We start from the raw sequence: 18,427 nt of genomic DNA, 5'->3' as shown, positions 1-18,427 counted from the left end.
TTTCTTTGCAACCCCGGAGTCGCCTCTTCACTGTTATCGTTGAGACTGATGTTTTGCGGGTACTATTTAATGAAGCTGCCAGTTGAGGACTTGTGAGACCTTTGTTTCTCAAACTAGACACTCTAATGTACTTGTCCTCTTGCTCAGTTGTGCACCGGGGCCTCCCACTCCTCTTTCTATTCTGGTTAGAGCCAGTTTGCGCTGTTCTGTGAAGGGAGTAGTACACAGCATTATACGAGATCTTCAGTTTCTTGTCAATTGCTCGCATGGAATAGCCATCATTTCTCAGAACAAGAATAGACTGACGAGTTTCAGAAGAAAGTTATGTTTCTGGCCAATTTGAGCCTGTAATCAAACCCACAAATGCTGATGCTCCATATACTCAACTAGTCTAAAGAAGTCCAGTTTTATTGCTTCTTTAATCAGAACAACAGTTTTCAGCTGTGCTAACATAATTGCTAAAGGGTTTTCTAATGATCAATTAGCCTTTTAAAATGATCAACTTGGATTAGCTAACACAACGTGCCATTGGAACACAGGAGTGATGGTTGCTGATAATGGGCCTCTTTACGTCTATGTAGATATTCCAGAAAAATAAATTAAAAAATCAGCCATTTCCAGCTACAATAGTCATTTATAACATTAACAATGTCTACACTGTATTTCTGATAAATTTTATGTTATTTTAAAATGGACAAATTTTTTTTTGTTTTTCTTTCAAAAACAAGGACATTTCTAAGTGACCCCAAACTTTTGAAAGGTAGTGTATGTATTCTCAGAACCCAGAATCACATTTCACAGTACGGGGGCCAGCTACTAGATACACATGAGACAAATCGATACTATGTGGTTTACAAAAACTACTAGGCTATGAAAATATTTACACACTTTCTTTCTCCAGCAAAGTAAACAAACTGGGAGTACATGATGTGATACCGTAGGTGAAGGACAAACACGCGTTTGAGACATTGCACAGTGTAGGGTTCCGTCTTTCGGATGGGACGTTAAAAGGGTGTCCTGACTCTCTGTGGTCACTAAGGATCCAATAGCACTTATCGTAAGAGTAGGAGTGTTAACCCCGGTGTCCTGGCTAAATTTCCACTCCGGACCTCATACCATCATTTTCTATCTCATACCACATAATCATCCCCAGCGTCCAATTGGCTCGTTCACCCCCCCCCCCCCCCCCCCCCTCCTCTACCCTGTAACTATTCCCCAGGTCGTTGCTGTAAATGAGAATGTGTTCTCAGTCAACTTACCTGGTCAAATAAGAGTAAAAAAAAAAACTGAAACAAACAGGACATAATTAAAAAAGGGGGAGGAAAATAGACAGACTCCAACTTGTAAGATCAAGTTGACCACGAGACAAATGAAGGAGGGAGCAACAGAGTAACAAAGACAGAGAAACAGAGGAACAAAATGGAGAGAAAGAGCGAGGGAACTGAGAAGCTATGAAAGAGGCCTATTGTGTACAGCAGGCTGTGGGTGTCTCTCTGCAGTCCCTCTGAGTGAATATCCTTGTTACATATGGTGTGGGTCTCAAATGGCACCCTATTCCCTATATAGTGCCCATTAGGGTGCTCACAGTGCCCATAGGGCTCTGGTCAAAAGTTGTGTACTATTTAGAGAATAGGGTGCCATTTTGGAATGCATCCATGTAATAATCTATACAACACCTACTGCTTCTACACAACAAAATACACCATTATCTACTGTTAGTGGGGTCATCAATATTTTATTTATTTAACATTTATTTTATCAGGCAGTCATGCTGAGACCAAGATCGTTTTCACAGATGAGCCCTGAATTACATCAATTACAGAAAATACACACATCAAAATGCAAGCAGAAAGAAAGAAAATAGTCCAGTACTTCTGCAGTTGATCAATGACTTCAACCTATTGGCACCCTATTCCCTGGTCAGAAGTAGTGGAGTATATAGATAACAGGGTGCCATTTGGGAGGTAGACTGTGAATGTAGTTGCACCACTTAGCTGGTTGTTGTAACACAGCTATTTTGAGCTCCTAAACCAAAACACCCCCTGGCTGTAGCTGTCAGAGGAAAACAAGAGATAAATACATTACACAACGTTTGTACGTGTACTAATAATGGTCTGTATTCTCAGTGTGGCAATGTGTTTGGTAATGTGTATTGTAGCATTGAGTCCCTGAGATGCAGTGAACAATAACATTTGTCAATAAGATTGAATGTCTGACATGGCTATTGTTGACTATTAAATCCAATAAAAAGTATTCGGTAATGTGTTATTTTACCTGAAATGCACAAGGTCCTCTACTCCGCCAATTAATCCACACATAAAACGGTCAACCGAATCATTTCTAGTCATCTCTCTTCCTTCCAGGCTTTTTCTTCTCTTGACTTTATATTGCGATCGGCAACTTTCATAAATTAGGTGAATTACCGCCACTGACCTCGTTCATCTTTCAGTCACCCAAGTGGGTATAACCAATGAGGAGATGGCACGTGGGTACCTGCTTCTATAAACCAATGAGACTATGGGAGAGGCAGGACTTGCAGCGTGATCTGCGTCAGAAATAGAACTGATTTCTATTTTAGCCCTTGGCAACGCCGATGCTTATTGGCGCGCGCAATAATTGAATAACATAGTTTTCTACATTTATTTTGCAAGTCAGTGTAGACAGCCTTTAAGGCACTGGATTGCAGTGCTAGCTGTGCCACTAGAGATTCTGAGTTCGAGTCCAGGCTCTGTCGCAACCGGCTGCGACCTGGTGACCCATGGGGCGGGGGACAATTGGCACAGTGTCGTCCGGGTTAGAGGACGTTTTGGCCGGCAGGGATGTCCTTGTCCCATCGCGCACTAGCGACTCCTGTGGTGGGCCGGGTGCAGTGCACGCTGACACGGTCGCCAGGTGTATGATGTTTCCTCCGGCACACTGGTGCGGCTGGCTTCCGGGTTAAGTGGGCATTGTGTCAAGAAGCAGTGCGGCTAAATGTATAAAATGTGTATGTAAACAAAAGATGTTCTGTTTGATAATGTGTTTGGTAATGTTATACGTATTGGTAAAGTGTTTAGTAGTCTGTTTTTCTGGTGTCTCCTTTGACAAGCCTGTAACACTTTGGGATCCTGAGTGGCGCAGCATCGCAGTGCTAGAAGCCTCACCACAGACCCGGGTTAGATCCCGGGCTGTATCACAACCGGCCGTGATCGAGAGTCCCATAGCGTGGCTCACAATTGGCCAAGCGTCGTCCGGGTTAGGGGAGGGTTTGGCTAGGGGAGGGTTTGGCCAGGGTAGGCTGTCATTGTAAATAAGTATTTGTTCTTAACTGAATTACCTAGTTAAATAAAAAGGCAAAAAAAAAAGAATGACATTAAGACAGCCTGTTTGATAATGTGTTTTGGCAATGTGCTGTGGCACTGCGTCTCCAGTCCCAGTTCCTGGCCCGTTACTCAGGCCACAGTCAAGCACAGCAGTCAGACAGTAAAACAAAAATCACCCACATGACATACAGACGGTAAAACATTAGGCTAACATACAGCATTGCCTAGTCGGTAAAGGGGAAACAAATCAGCTACGTTACCAGTGAGGGACCACATTCACTTACAATTTTCATTTTACCTTTATTTAACTAGGCAAGTCAGTTAAGAACAAATTCATATTTACAATGACGGCCTAGGAACAGTGGGTTTACTGCCTTGTTCAGGGGCAGAACGACAGATGTTTACCTTGTCAGCTCGAGGATTTGATCTAGCAACCATTCAGGTACTAGCCCAACACTCTAACCACTAGGCTACCTGCCGCCCCAGGTATCCCTGCTTGCCTGACAGAAAATTATGTTTCACATATAACTCGTATTGATGGGCTTAAAAACTGTATCACCTCAGGTATATTGAGGAGATTGTGACCTACTTTTTGTTTAGTTTTGCAAACAAAGATAACCCCAACCCATTCTCCCTCTTAGTCCCCATCCACCTCAGCCCACATCTTCCCTCTCCACCAGGAAACCATGTTTCGCACATCATATGAAGGAATGCGCCTACCTGATTTAGGGGACAAAGTGAACAGTTGGGAGTTGGGGCCAATTTCATCGTCAAACATTCCCTTGGTGTTAAATACAGTCTGAACAAATTACAATAAATTCAGATTACGGTACGCCAAGGTAATATTTTTCCATATTCTGTTGCAGTTAAAGGGTTGTTCAGATTCAATTAGATCTGTAGACAATACTTTTTTAACAGCTAGCTCGGAATATGAGCTTTACAAAAGTTGTTTATATATTATAGAGATCAGTCTTTTCGGGAGCCCAGATAATTTTTATATAAATCCCATAAATTGGATGGTTAGGTTTCCCAAGGGACTCCATATGCCAGCATAGCTGACCTAAATTGTACATACAGAAAAAAGGAGTTGCCTGGTAATGTGTATGTATCTTTCAAATCTTGGAATGTTATCAAACCATTATTGTCAATGATAATATATATACACACCATATACACTACCGTTCAAACCCACCGTCACTGGACCAGACAGGACTGGCAAAAATTGCTCTTCACTGACGAGTCGCGGTTTTGTCTCACCAGGGGTGATGGTCGGATTCGCGTTTATCGTCGAAGGAATGAGCGTTACACCGAGGCCTGTACTCTGGAGCGGGATCGATTTGGGAGGTGGAGGGTCCGTCATGGTCTGGGGCGGTGTGTCACAGCATCATCGGACTGAGCTTGTTGTCATTGCAGGTAATCTCAACACTGTGCGTTACAGGGAAGACATTCTCCTCCCTCATGTGGTACCCTTCCTGCAGGCTCATCCTGACATGACCCTCCAGCATGACAGTGCCACCAGCCATACTGATCGTTCTGTGCGTGATTTCCTGCACGACAGGAATGTCAGTGTTCTGCCATGGCCAGCGAAGAGCCCAGATCTCAATCCCATTGAGCACGTCTGGGACCTGTTGGATCGGAGGGTGAGGGCTAGGGCCATTCCCCCCCAGAAATGTCCGGAAACTTGGGAAGAGTGGGGTAACATCTCACAGCAAGAATTGGCAAATCTGGTGCAGTCCATAAGGAGGAGATGCACTGCAGTACTTAGTATCTGGTGTGGCCACCAGCTGCATTGACTGTTACTTTTGATTTTGACCCCCCCTTTGTTCAGGGACACATTATTCAATTTCTGTTAGTCACATGTTTGTGGAACTTGTTCAGATTTTGTCTCAGTTGTTGAATCTTATGTTCATACAAATATTTACACATGTTAACCTCTTACATCTAGACGTTCCGCTAGCGGAACACCTGCTCCAATATCCAATGATAGGCGTGGCGCGAATTACAAATTCCTCAAAAATACAAAAACTTCAATTTTTCAAACATATGACTATTTCACAGCATTTTAAAGACAAGACTCTCCTTTATCTAACCACACTGTCCGATTTCAAAAAGGCTTTACAGCGAAAGCAAAACATTAGATTATGTCAGCAGAGTACCAAGCCAGAAATAATCAGACACCCATTTTTCAAGCTAGCATATAATGTCACAAAAACCCAGAAGACAGCTAAATGCAGCACTAACCTTTGATGATCTTCATCAGATGACACACCTAGGACATTATGTTATACAATACATGCATGTTTTGTTCAATCAAGTTCATATTTATATCAAAAACCAGCTTTTTACATTAGCATGTGACGTTCAGAACTAGCTTCCGGGGAATTTGCTAACAATTTACTAAATTACTCACGATAAACGTTCACAAAAAGCATAACAATTATTTTAAGAATTATAGATACAGAACTCCTCTATGCACTCGATATGTCCAATTTTAAAATAGCTTTTTGGTGAAAGCACATTTTGCAATATTCTGAGTAGATAGCCCGGCCATCATGGCTAGCTATTTAGACACCCGGCAAGTTTAGCCTTCACCAAAATCAGATTTACTATTATAAAAGTTTGATTACCTTTTGTTGTCTTCGTCAGAATGCACTCCCAGGACTGCTACTTCAATAACAAATGTTGGTTTGGTCCAAAATAATCCATCGTTTATCCGAATAGTGGCGTTTTGTTCGTGCGTCCCAGACACTATCCGAAATGGTAAATCAGGGTCGTGCGCATGGCGCAATTCGTGACCAAAAATGTCTAAATATTCCATTACCGTACTTCGAAGCATGTCAACCGCTGTTTAAAATCTATTTTTATGCAATTTATCTCGTAAAAAAGCGATAATATTCCGACCGGGTATCTCCTTTTCGGCAAACAGAGGAAAAATCACAAAGACGGGGGCGGCCAGGGCACGCGCCTAAGCCCACAGTCCCTTGATCGGCCACTTGAGAAAGGCAATAATGTGTTTCAGCCTGGGGCTGGGATGACGACATTCAGGTTTTTCCCGGGCTCTGAGCGCCCATGGAAGACGTAGGAAGTGTCACGTTAGAGCAGAGATCCTTTGTAAAAGATAGAGATGGCAAAGAAGTTCAAGAAATGGTCAGACAGGCCACTTCCTGTAAAGGAATCTCTCAGGTTTTGACCTGCCATTTGAGTTCTGTTATACTCACAGACACCATTCAAACAGTTTTAGAAACTTTGGAGTGTTTTCTATCCAAAGCCAATAATTATATGCATATTCTAGTTACTGGGCAGGAGTAGTAACCAGATTAAATCGGGTACGTTTTTTATCCAGCCGTGAAAATACTGCCCCCTAGCCATAACAGGTTAAGTTTGCTGAAAATAAACACAGTTGACAGTGAGAGGACGTTTATTTTTTTGCTGAGTTTATTTAAGGAAACTGCCAGTTGAGGACTTGTTAGGCGTCTGTTTCTCAAACTAGACACTTTAATGTACTTGTCCTCATGCTTAGTTGTGCACCGGGGCCTCCCACTCCTCTTTCTATTCTGGTTAGAGCCAGTTTGTACTGTTCTGTGACGGGAGTAGTACACAGCGTTGTACGAGATCTTCAGTTTCTTAGCAATTTCTCGCATGGAATAGCCATCATTTCTCAGAACAAGAATAGACTGACGAGTTTCAGAAGAAAGTACTTTGTTTTTTTTGCCATTTTGAGCCTGTAATCGAACCCAGAATTGCTGATGCTCCAGATTTTATTTTTATTTTATTTTATTTCACCTTTATTTAACCAGGTAGGCAAGTTGAGAACAAGTTCTCATTTACAATTGCGACCTGGCCAACATAAACCAAAGCAGTTTGACACATACAACAACACAGAGTTACACATGGAGTAAAACAAACCTACAGTCAATAATATAGTAGAAAAATAAGTCTATATACAAAGTGAGCAAATGAGGTGAGATAAGGGAGGAAAGGCAAAAAGGCCATGGTGGCGAAGTAAATACAATATAGCAAGTAAAACACTGGAATGGTAGATTTTCAGTGGAAGAAAGTGAAAAGTAGAAATAGAAATAATGGGGTGCAAAGGAGCAAAATAAATAAATAAATACAGTAGGGGAAGAGGTAGTTGTTTGGGCTAAATTATAGATGGGCTATGTACATGTGCAGTAATCTGTGAGCTGCTCTGACAGCTGGTGCTTAAAGCTAGTGAGGGAGAAAAGTGTCTCCAGTTTTAGAGATTTTTGTAGTTCGTTCCAGTCATTGGCAGCAGAGAACTGGAAGGAGAGGCGGCCGAAGGAGGAATTGGCTTTGGGGGTGACCAGAGAGATATACCTGCTGGAGCACGTGCTACAGGTGGGTGCTGCTATGGTGACCAGCGAGCTGAGATAAGGGGGGACTTTACCTAGCAGGGTCTTGTAGATGACCTGGAGCCAGTGGGTTTGGCGACGAGTATGAAGCGAGGGCCAGCCAACGAGAGCGTACAGGTCGCAGTGGTGGGTAGTATATGGGGCTTTGGTGACAAAACGGATGGCACTGTGATAGACTGCATCCAATTTATTGAGTAGGGTATTGGAGGCTATTTTGTAAATGACGTCGCCGAAGTCGAGGATCGGTAGGATGGTCAGTTTTACGAGGGTATGTTTGGCAGCATGAGTGAAGGATGCTTTGTTGCGAAATAGGAAGCCAATTCTAGATTTAACTTTGGATTGGAGATGTTTGATGTGAGTCTGGAAGGAGAGTTTACAGTCTAACCAGACACCTAGGTATTTGTAGTTGTCCACATATTCTAAGTCAGAACCGTCCAGCATCACTACTAGTAGTGATGCTGGACGGGCGGGCAGGTGCAGGCAGCGATCGGTTGAAGAGCATGCATTTAGTTTTAATTGTATTTAAGAGCAGTTGGAGGCCATGGAAGGAGAGTTGTATGGCATTGAAGCTCGTCTGGAGGGTTGTTAACACAGTGTCCAAAGAAGGGCCAGAAATATACAGAATGGTGTCATCTGCGTAGAGGTGGATCAGAGACTCACCAGCAACAAGAGCGACATCATTGATGTATACAGAGAAAAGAGTTGGCCCAAGAATTGAACCCTGTGGCACCCCCATAGAGACTGCCAGAGGCCCGGACAACAGGCCCTCCGATTTGACACACTGAATTCTATCAGAGAAGTAGTTGGTGAACCAGGCGAGGCAATCATTTGAGAAACCAAGGTTATTGAGGCTGCCGATGAGGATGTGGTGATTGACAGAGTCGAAACCCTTGGCCAGGTCAATGAATACGGCTGCACAGTATTGTTTCTTATCGATGGAGGTTAAGATATCATTTAGAACCTTGAGCGTGGCTGAGGTACACCCATGACCAGCTCTGAAACCAGATTGCATAGCGGAGAAGGTGCGATGGGATTCAAAATGGTCGGTAATCTGTTTGTTGACTTGGCTTTCGAAGACTTTAGAAAGGCGGGGTAGGATAGATATAGGTCTGTAGCAGTTTGGGTCAAGAGTGTCCCCCCCTTTGAAGAGGGGGATGACCGCAGTTGCTTTCCAATCTTTTGGAATCTCAGACGACACGAAAGAGAGCTTGAACAGGCTAGTAATAGGGGTTGCAACAATTTCGGCAGATCATTTTAGAAAGAAAGGGTCCAGATTGTCTAGCCCGGCTGATTTGTAGGGGTCTAGATTTTGCAGCTCTTTCAGAACATCAGCTGACTGGATTTGGGAGAAGGAGAAATGGGGAAGGCTTGGGCGAGTTGCTGTGGGGGGTGCAGTGCTGTTGACCGGGATAGGGGTAGCCAGGTGGAAAGCATGGCCAGCCGTAGAAAAATGCTTATTGAAATTCTCAATTATAGTGGATTTATCGGTGGTGACAGAGTTTCCTATCCTCAGTGCAGTGGGCAGCTGGGAGGAGGTGCTCTTATTCTCCAAGGACTTTACAGTGTCCGAGAACTTTTTTGAGTTTGTGTTGCAGGAAGTAAATTTCTGCTTGAAAAAGTTAGCCTTTGCTTTTCTAACTGCCTGTGTATATTGGTTTCTAACTTCCCTGAAAAGTTGCATATCACGGGGGCTGTTCGATGCTAATGCAGAACGCCACAGGATGTTTTTGTGTTGGTTAAGGGCAGTCAGGTCTGGAGAGAACCAAGGGCTATATCTGTTCCTGGTTCAAAATTTCTTGAATGGGGCATGCTTACTTAAGATGGTGAGGAAGGCATTTTTTTTAAATAACCAGGCGTCCTCTACTGAATGGATGTGGTCAATCAGGTCGATTTGAAAGGCCTGCTCGCTGAAGTGTTTCAGGGAGCGTTTGACAGTGATCAGTGGAGGTAGTTTGACCGCTGATCCATTACGGATGCAGGCAATGAGGCAGTGATCACTGCGATCTTGGTTGAAAACAGCAGAGGTGTATTTAGAGGGCAAGTTGGTTAGGATGATATCTATGAGGGTGCTCGTGTTTACGGCTTTGGGGTGGTACCTAGTAGGTTCATTGATAATTTGTGTGAGATTGAGGGCATGAAGCTTAGATTGTAGGGTGGCTGGGGTGTTAAGCATGTCCCAGTTTAGGTCACCTAGCAGCACGAGCTCTGAAGATAGATGGGGGGCAATCAGTTCACATATGCTGTCCAGAGCACAGCTGGGGGCAGAGGGTGGTCTATAGCAGGCGGCAACGGTGAGAGACTTGTTTTTAGAGAGGTGGATTTTTAAAAGTAGAAGTTCAAATTGTTTGGGTACAGACCTGGATAGTAGGACAGAACTCTGCAGGCTATCTCTGCAGTAGATTGCAACACCGCCCCCTTTGGCCGTTCTATCTTGTCTGAAAATGTTGTAGTTAGGGATGGAGATTTCAGAGTTTTTGGTGGTCTTCCTAAGCCAGGATTCAGACACGGCTAGGACATCTGGGTTGGCAGAGTGTACTAAAGCAGGGAATAAAACAAACTTAGGGAGGAGGCTTCTAATGTTAACATGCATGAAACCAAGGCTATTACGGTTACAGAAGTCATCAAAAGAGAGCGCCTGGGGAATAGGAGTGGAGCTAGGCACTGCAGGGCCTGGATTCACCTCTACATCACTAGAGGAACAGAGGAGGAGTAGGATAAGGGTACGGCTAAAAGCTATGAGAATTGGTCATCTAGGACGTCCGGAACAGAGAGTAAAAGGAGCAGGTTTCTGGGGGCGATAAAATAGCTTCAAGGTATAATGTACAGACAAAGGTATGGTAGGATGTGAATACAGTGGAGGTTAACCTAGGCATTGAGTGATGATGAGAGAGATATTGTCTCTAGAAACATCATTGAAACCAGGTGATGTCATCGCATGTGTGGGTGGTGGAACTGAGAGGTTGGATAAGGTATAATGAGCAGGGCTAGAGGCTCTACAGTGAAATAAGCCAATAAACACTAACCAGAACAGCAATGGACAAGGCATATTGACATTAAGGAGAGGCATGCTTAGCCAAGTGATCAAAAGGGTCCAGTGAGTAATGAGGTCGGTTGCGGTCACGGCGATTCAGACAGCTAGCCGGGCCATGGGTAGCAAGTTGGCAGAAGATGGTCTGTTTTTAGGCACCTCGTGCGTTTCCGTCGGTAGATTAGTGGGGTTCCGTGTGGTAGAGGGGACCAATCCAATTGGCAGAAATAGTTATAGTGGCCCAAGAAAATTGGCCGATAGACCTATTCAGATAGCAGCCGATAAGACAGCTAACGATTAGCTGGATACTCAACTAGTCTAAAGAAGTCCAGTTTTATTGCTTCTTTAATCAGGATAACATTTTTCAGCTGTGCTAACATAATTGCAAAAGGGTTTTCTAATGATCAATTAGCCTTTTAAAATGATCAACTTGGATTAGCTAACACAACGTGCCATTGGAACACAGGAGTGATGGTTACTGATAATGGGCCTCTGTACGCCTATGTAGATATTCCATAAAAAATCTGCCGTTTCCAGCTACAATAGTCATTTACAACATTAACTATGTCTATACTGTATTTCTGATCAATTTGATGTTATTTTAAGGTGACAAAAATGTGCTTTTCTTTCAAAAAACAAGGACATTTCTAAGTGACCCCAAACTTTTGAACAGTAGTGTATATATCAATGAGATTTCCTTTGCGTTGTCAGCATTAATAGTATTGTATGTTAAGCAGTCTTCATAATTAATGTTTTATTTATGCAGCCCCTATGCATCTATTCCCCTGCCTTTCATATTATAGAGTGCAGATGTGTGTGTTTTTTCTTTGTGCGTGAGTGCGTGCGTGCATGTATGTTTGTCTTTTGCCACCGTGACATGACTGAACTGATTATGATGATAATTGACCCCAGTGACCTTTGCTTACCCCAGATCACCTGACCAGACACTGGAAACCACACAATAGATACACAGGGAAGAGCTGCAGGATGCACAGAGAATATGGAGTTAGACGGCCAGACAAGAGACACACAGACGACAAGCAGTGACACAAACTGATGCTCTGATTATGCACACTGACAGATGACTGTGAGACTAGCCCGTGATCAACAGAAACCAACGCACAAAATCAGACACTGTTAGGGAGTTAGCTACACAGATGTAGAGACACCGTTGTTAAACAGTTCAATGCAGGGACACAGACTAACCGAAAGGCATAGGCCTACTGCACAGACAGCCACTGAGACCCAGACAGACACATCAAGACATTCAGACAGTGAAACAGCAGGGAGTCGAGGCAAAGGGGCAGTCCCAAGTCCGGGGTATTATTTTTAGCTCTGACAATAAAGCAGCAGTCTTGCTGTTGACGCTCAGTTCAAGCTAGCGAATACAGGAGAGAGAGGGATGACAGTGCCAAGAGGGAGGAGGAGGGGGCGAATAGGAGAGAGGTGGCTTTCACTTCCAGAAAAGGACATTGAGTTGGAAGAGATGGATCTTAGACTTCACGATGCAGAGACCAAGCGAGAGGGAGAGACGAAGGGAGGGATTTAATGAGGGAAACTGCATTACATGGAAATCAGAAGTAAATCTGATTTAGAATGAAATGTCTGCAGAAGTAGCCCCTCTCCCTTCAGACAGTAATTCATGAACACATAGCCTTTAAGTAAATGGAAGAGGTAAATGGAAAGCAACATATTATGAATGCTATTTTAGGGATGTGTGTTGTGTTTGTGTTATTGCTATGGCAGGAATCCCACTGACCATTTAACCATTTAAATATGTTTCTTTTCATGTACTTGACAGGTGCTAGTGAGGAGATGATAGTTGTTTTCATGTACTTGACAGGTGCTAGTGAGGAGATGATAGTTGTTTTCATGTACTTGACAGGTGCTAGTGAGGAGATGATAGTTGTTTTTCATGTACTTGACAGGTGCTAGTGAGGAGATGATAGTTGTTTTCATGTACTTGACAGGTGCTAGTGAGGAGATGATAGTTGTTTTCATGTACTTGACAGGTGCTAGTGAGGAGATGATAGTTGTTTTCATGTACTTGACAGGTGCTAGTGAGGAGATGATAGTTGTTTTCATGTACTTGACAGGTGCTAGTGAGGAGATGATAGTTGTTTTCATGTACTTGACAGGTGCTAGTGAGGAGATGATAGTTGTTTTTCATGTACTTGACAGGTGCTAGTGAGGAGATGATAGTTGTTTTCATGTACTTGACAGGTGCTAGTGAGGAGATGATAGTTGTTTTCATGTACTTGACAGGTGCTAGTGAGGAGATGATAGTTGTTTTCATGTACTTGACAGGTGCTAGTGAGGAGATGATAGTTGTTTTCATGTACTTGACAGGTGCTAGTGAGGAGATGATAGTTGTTTTCATGTACTTGACAGGTGCTAGTGAGGAGATGATAGTTGTTTTCATGTACTTGACAGGTGCTAGTGAGGAGATGATAGTTGTTTTCATGTACTTGACAGGTGCTAGTGAGGAGATGATAGTTGTTTTCATGTACTTGACAGGTGCTAGTGAGGAGATGATAGTTGTTTTCATGTACTTGACAGGTGCTAGTGAGGAGATGATAGTTGTTTTCATGTACTTGACAGGTGCTAGTGAGGAGATGATAGTTGTTTTCATGTACTTGACAGGTGCTAGTGAGGAGATGATAGTTGTTTTCATGTACTTGACAGGTGCTAGTGAGGAGATGATAGTTGTTTTCATGTACTTGACAGGTGCTAGTGAGGAGATGATAGTTGTTTTTCATGTACTTGACAGGTGCTAGTGAGGAGATGATAGTTGTTTTCATGTACTTGACAGGTGCTAGTGAGGAGATGATAGTTGTTTTCATGTACTTGACAGGTGCTAGTGAGGAGATGATAGTTGTTTTCATGTACTTGACAGGTGCTAGTGAGGAGATGATAGTTGTTTTCATGTACTTGACAGGTGCTAGTGAGGAGATGATAGTTGTTTTCATGTACTTGACAGGTGCTAGTGAGGAGATGATAGTTGTTTTCATGTACTTGACAGGTGCTAGTGAGGAGATGATAGTTGTTTTCATGTACTTGACAGGTGCTAGTGAGGAGATGATAGTTGTTTTCATGTACTTGACAGGTGCTAGTGAGGAGATGATAGTTGTTTTCATGTACTTGACAGGTGCTAGTGAGGAGATGATAGTTGTTTTCATGTACTTGACAGGTGCTAGTGAGGAGATGATAGTTGTTTTCATGTACTTGACAGGTGCTAGTGAGGAGATGATAGTTGTTTTCATGTACTTGACAGGTGCTAGTGAGGAGATGATAGTTGTTTTTCATGTACTTGACAGGTGCTAGTGAGGAGATGATAGTTGTTTTCATGTACTTGACAGGTGCTAGTGAGGAGATGATAGTTGTTTTCATGTACTTGACAGGTGCTAGTGAGGAGATGATAGTTGTTTTCATGTACTTGACAGGTGCTAGTGAGGAGATGATAGTTGTTTTCATGTACTTGACAGGTGCTAGTGAGGAGATGATAGTTGTTTTCATGTACTTGACAGGTGCTAGTGAGGAGATGATAGTTGTTTTCATGTACTTGACAGGTGCTAGTGAGGAGATGATAGTTGTTTTCATGTACTTGACTGGTGCTAGTGAGGAGATGATAGTTGTTTTCATGTACTTGACAGGTGCTAGTGAGGAGATGATAGTTGTTTTCATGTACATCTTTGTTTTGTAGTTTCTTTGTTTGTTTTGCAATATGGCCTTGCCTTGTCACCACTTGTTGCAATTGTCACGTCTGTTGTCTCCCGCCTCAGGTCATGACCTTTGGTTGTTGTCCTATTCAGACTATAGCGTGATGTTGAATGATGCGTAAGAGACCACAAGTGGCAAGGTCAACAGAGGTCAAAACGACCACTGAAAAAACCACAATGCTTGCTTTGTTCCTTTAACGATGACAATTGTTAGGACAGCTGCCATTTGGGAAATTACTAAGCTATAAATGTATAGTCACTCAGCGGTTCATAGTGGTATATTATTTGCTTATTTGCCTTTTATAATGGTGGTTTGAGCTCTGAATGCTGGTTGGCTGAAAGTATACCACAGGTTTTACTCTTCTAATTACGTTGGTCACCAGTTTATAATAGCAATACGGCACCTCGGGGGTTTGTTATATATGGCCAATATACCACGGATAAAGGCTGTATCCAGACACTCAGAGTTGCGTTGTGCATAAGAACGGCCCTTAGCCGTGGTATATTGGCCATATACCACACCCCTTCAGGCCTTTATTGCTTACTGTAAGTAACCAGAGGGCCCAGTCAGTAGCCTGGTTTGTGTGTGTGTGTGTGTGTGTGTGTGTGTGTGTGTGTGTGTGTGTGTGTGTGTGTGTGTGTGTGTGTGTGTGTGTGTGTGTGTGTGTGTGTGTGTGGTGTGTGTGTGTGTGTGTGTGTGTGTGTGTGCACGCATGTGTGTGCGCCAGCATACGTCTGTGTGTGCGTGTGCATGCATGTGTGAGTGTTATTCCCAGTGGGATACTCTGCCGGAGCCAGGGATTTCTGCAGCATCTGCCATACTAGGCCCAATGGCAGCCTGGCAGATGCCGCAGAAGTGTCTTATAGGCTGAGGTGGGTGTTGTCTCCACTCATATAGATGAAACTATATCCTGATTGCGCCATCTAGTGGTGGTAGGTGTTTAATTACATGAAATATGGTTGCTTGGTAGTGAGGATGGCTGACTGATCGGTTATATTGCTCCACTATTTGTTTATTTTTTTAGGGGGTGTATCAGCTTTAATATTGCAAATAGATTGTGGATTCTATCAATGTACTTGCCTGCGTCATTTCCAATCCCCCATATATATTTATTTTATAATTATATATATTTTTAAATAATACATACTATATACATTTTACGGACACGGTATATTTTACATTTTAGTCCCATCCTTCAGCTCCCCTTAACCCCTCCCATCTATCTCCAAAGACCATCCAGTTTTGATTTCTGTTTTTCAACTGTGCTGTGAGGCTCAAGTATTGGCTCTGTTGTTGACAGTACTGTTTCCTGATTGGTATAGTGTTCCAGTATTGGCTCTGTTGTTGACGATACTGTTTCCTGATTGGTATAGTGTTCCAGTATTGGCTCTGTTGTTGACAGTACTGTTTCCTGATTGGTATAATGTTCCAGTATTGGCTCTGTTGTTGACAGTACTGTTTCCTGATTGGTATAGTGTTCCAGTATTGGCTCTGTTGACAGTACTGTTTCCTGATTGGTATAGTGTTCCAGTATTGGCTCTGTTGTTGACGATACTGTTTCCTGATTGGTATAATGTTCCAGTATTGGCTCTGTTGTTGACAGTACTGTTTCCTGATTGGTATAGTGTTCCAGTATTGGCTCTGTTGTTGCCAGTACTGTTTCCTGATTGGTATAGTGTTCCAGTATTGGCTCTGTTGTTGACAGTACTGTTTCCTGATTGGTATAATGTTCCAGTATTGGCTCTGTTGTTGACAGTACTGTTTCCTGATTGGTATAATGTTCCAGTATTGGCTCTGTTGTTGACAGTACTGTTTCCTGATTGGTATAGTGTTCCAGTATTGGCTCTGTTGTTGACGATACTGTTTCCTGATTGGTATAGTGTTCCAGTATTGGCTCTGTTGTTGACAGTACTGTTTCCTGATTGGTATAATGTTCCAGTATTGGCTCTGTTGACAGTACTGTTTCCTGATTGGTATAATGTTCCAGTATTGGCTCTGTTGACAGTACTGTTTCCTGAAAGCTTGCTCCCCATAATAAGTCTCAGGTTTAGTATATGCATTGTCTCCTGAAAGTTGTTTTGTCATAGGTTTCCAGTTTAGTGTATGGTGAAAGTATGAACCTATGCCTCTTGAATTCAGACCTAAGCACTCTAAATCCTTCATTTTTGTTGTTGTTGTTGTACAAAAGTAGGAGAATAGCACTGAACGCTGTTTAGGCCGTGGCTATGTTCTCCCTGATGAAGACCTTTTGGGTTGCCCAATAAAACTAACTGCTTGAGCATTCAATAGTGCCGGTATCGATCTTTGCAACTTGATCTCACAACCGAACTCTCTCTCGGCTGTCTAACCTGCGTTGTGTGTATTCCTGTGTGTCTACAGGACCGTAAGCTGACCAAGGCGGAGCAGCAGCGTTTTAAGGAGGAGGCAGAGATGCTGAAGGGCCTCCAGCACCCTAACATTGTCCGTTTCTATGACTCCTGGGAGTCAGTGCTGCGAGGGAAGAAGTGCATCGTCCTGGTCACCGAACTCATGACCTCGGGAACCCTCAAAACGTGGGTAGAAGACACCCACACACAGACACACACACCCCTGCTCAGCTCACAAATAGCGTTACACCGAAGAGATTGTTCCATAGAAACCATGCCACATTGCTGTATAGTTATAACCGTGCTCTCCTGTCCTGTCTGCAGGTACCTGAAGCGTTTCAAGGTGATGAAGCCCAAGGTCCTGAGGAGCTGGTGTCGTCAGATCCTGAAGGGCCTCCAGTTCCTCCACACCCGGACCCCTCCCATCATCCACAGGGACCTCAAGTGTGACAACATCTTCATCACCGGCCCTACCGGCTCCGTCAAGATCGGAGACCTGGGATTGGCCACTCTCATGAGGACCTCCTTCGCCAAAAGTGTCATAGGTAACTAGCGGCCGTCAGTTTCCCGGTGGCCATCGATCAGTCGTTTTCTTATGTCATGTTGTGGGAATGGTATTTGAATGGGTCATATAGGTATGTCAGAGCTCTTGTGAGTAAGACTTGAGATAATGGCCCTTGAGCTAATGGACCTCTGTGTTGTGGGAATGGCTTTTACAATCTGTGGTCACTCTGCTACAATGTGAATATCTTATGAGCTGACCCAAGTCTCCAAGAAGGCATCATCAGCCGAGTACAGTCTCTGCGGTGGTTATTCTTGCTCAAAGGTCAAGCTCTGTTGCACTAAATGCCACTGGAAGTGTATGTTAAGAGCTGATCTGTGGTCTGTGTTTACAGTAAGTGTGGACCCTATAGATTCCTGAGTAACCTTCTTCCTTAAAGAATGTATACTCCTGGGCGTCTGATGATGCTCCTTTACTGACAGAGGAGGTTAGAGGACAAAATGATATTCAATAAACACAAGTTGCACCTTTTGAGCATCACTGTCCAAGCATGACTATGATGGCAATCTTGATGCTTATTTCACCAATTTCTGACATTTTGTCTCAAAATATCTTCATCTGGCTATTTAAGGTGTGCGGCTTTACCTTTTCAATTGACTAATGTGCCCTGTCTTCCAGGTACTCCTGAGTTCATGGCTCCAGAGATGTACGAGGAACATTATGATGAGTCTGTTGACGTCTACGCCTTTGGGATGTGCATGTTGGAGATGGCCACCTCAGAATACCCCTACTCAGAGTGCCAGAACGCTGCGCAGATCTACCGCAAAGTCACCAGCGTAAGTCTGGGACCGCCGTCCCTTTGGGCTTGTCCCTTTTGCGGCATAGGTTCACTTTCCCCTACATTATCTTTCCGTCTAACGTTCTTCACAAAAATCCCTTTGGCTCTTTGGCCGGGTCTGTCGTTTTCCCGACTTGCCCTTGATTTTCTCGCCAACCTCCGTCAGATTCAGTAAATTATAAAATATACTGTATATGTGACAGTACATTAACTGTAGTCAGGGTTTCTTCATTACTGCGTCATGATTAACTCTCTGAAGTAGCACAGGAGTCCCATCTAAAGTATATTACTGTCTGTG

At 43.4% G+C, this 18,427-nt stretch overlaps 1 protein-coding gene across 2 annotated transcripts in view; it reads left to right on the top strand.

The window, feature by feature from the left end:
- The window catches only part of wnk3 (WNK lysine deficient protein kinase 3), an 81,883-nt gene that overhangs the window by 30,780 nt on the left and 32,676 nt on the right, over window positions 1–18,427 (top strand). For both annotated transcript variants that reach the window (XM_014135795.3, XM_014135796.3), the window contains exons 3-5: window positions 16,803–16,975; window positions 17,114–17,334; window positions 17,970–18,127. In XM_014135795.3, coding sequence (XP_013991270.2) covers window positions 16,803–16,975; window positions 17,114–17,334; window positions 17,970–18,127 — 552 coding nt within the window. The remainder of the gene's footprint in view (window positions 1–16,802; window positions 16,976–17,113; window positions 17,335–17,969; window positions 18,128–18,427) is intronic.

This window comes from Salmo salar, chromosome 13, assembly GCF_965601325.2.
Source record: "Salmo salar chromosome 13, fSalSal1, whole genome shotgun sequence".
Classification (NCBI taxonomy): Eukaryota; Metazoa; Chordata; class Actinopteri; order Salmoniformes; family Salmonidae; genus Salmo; species Salmo salar.
Note: the sequence above shows the minus strand (reverse complement) of the source record. Positions and strands in the feature narration are given on the sequence as shown.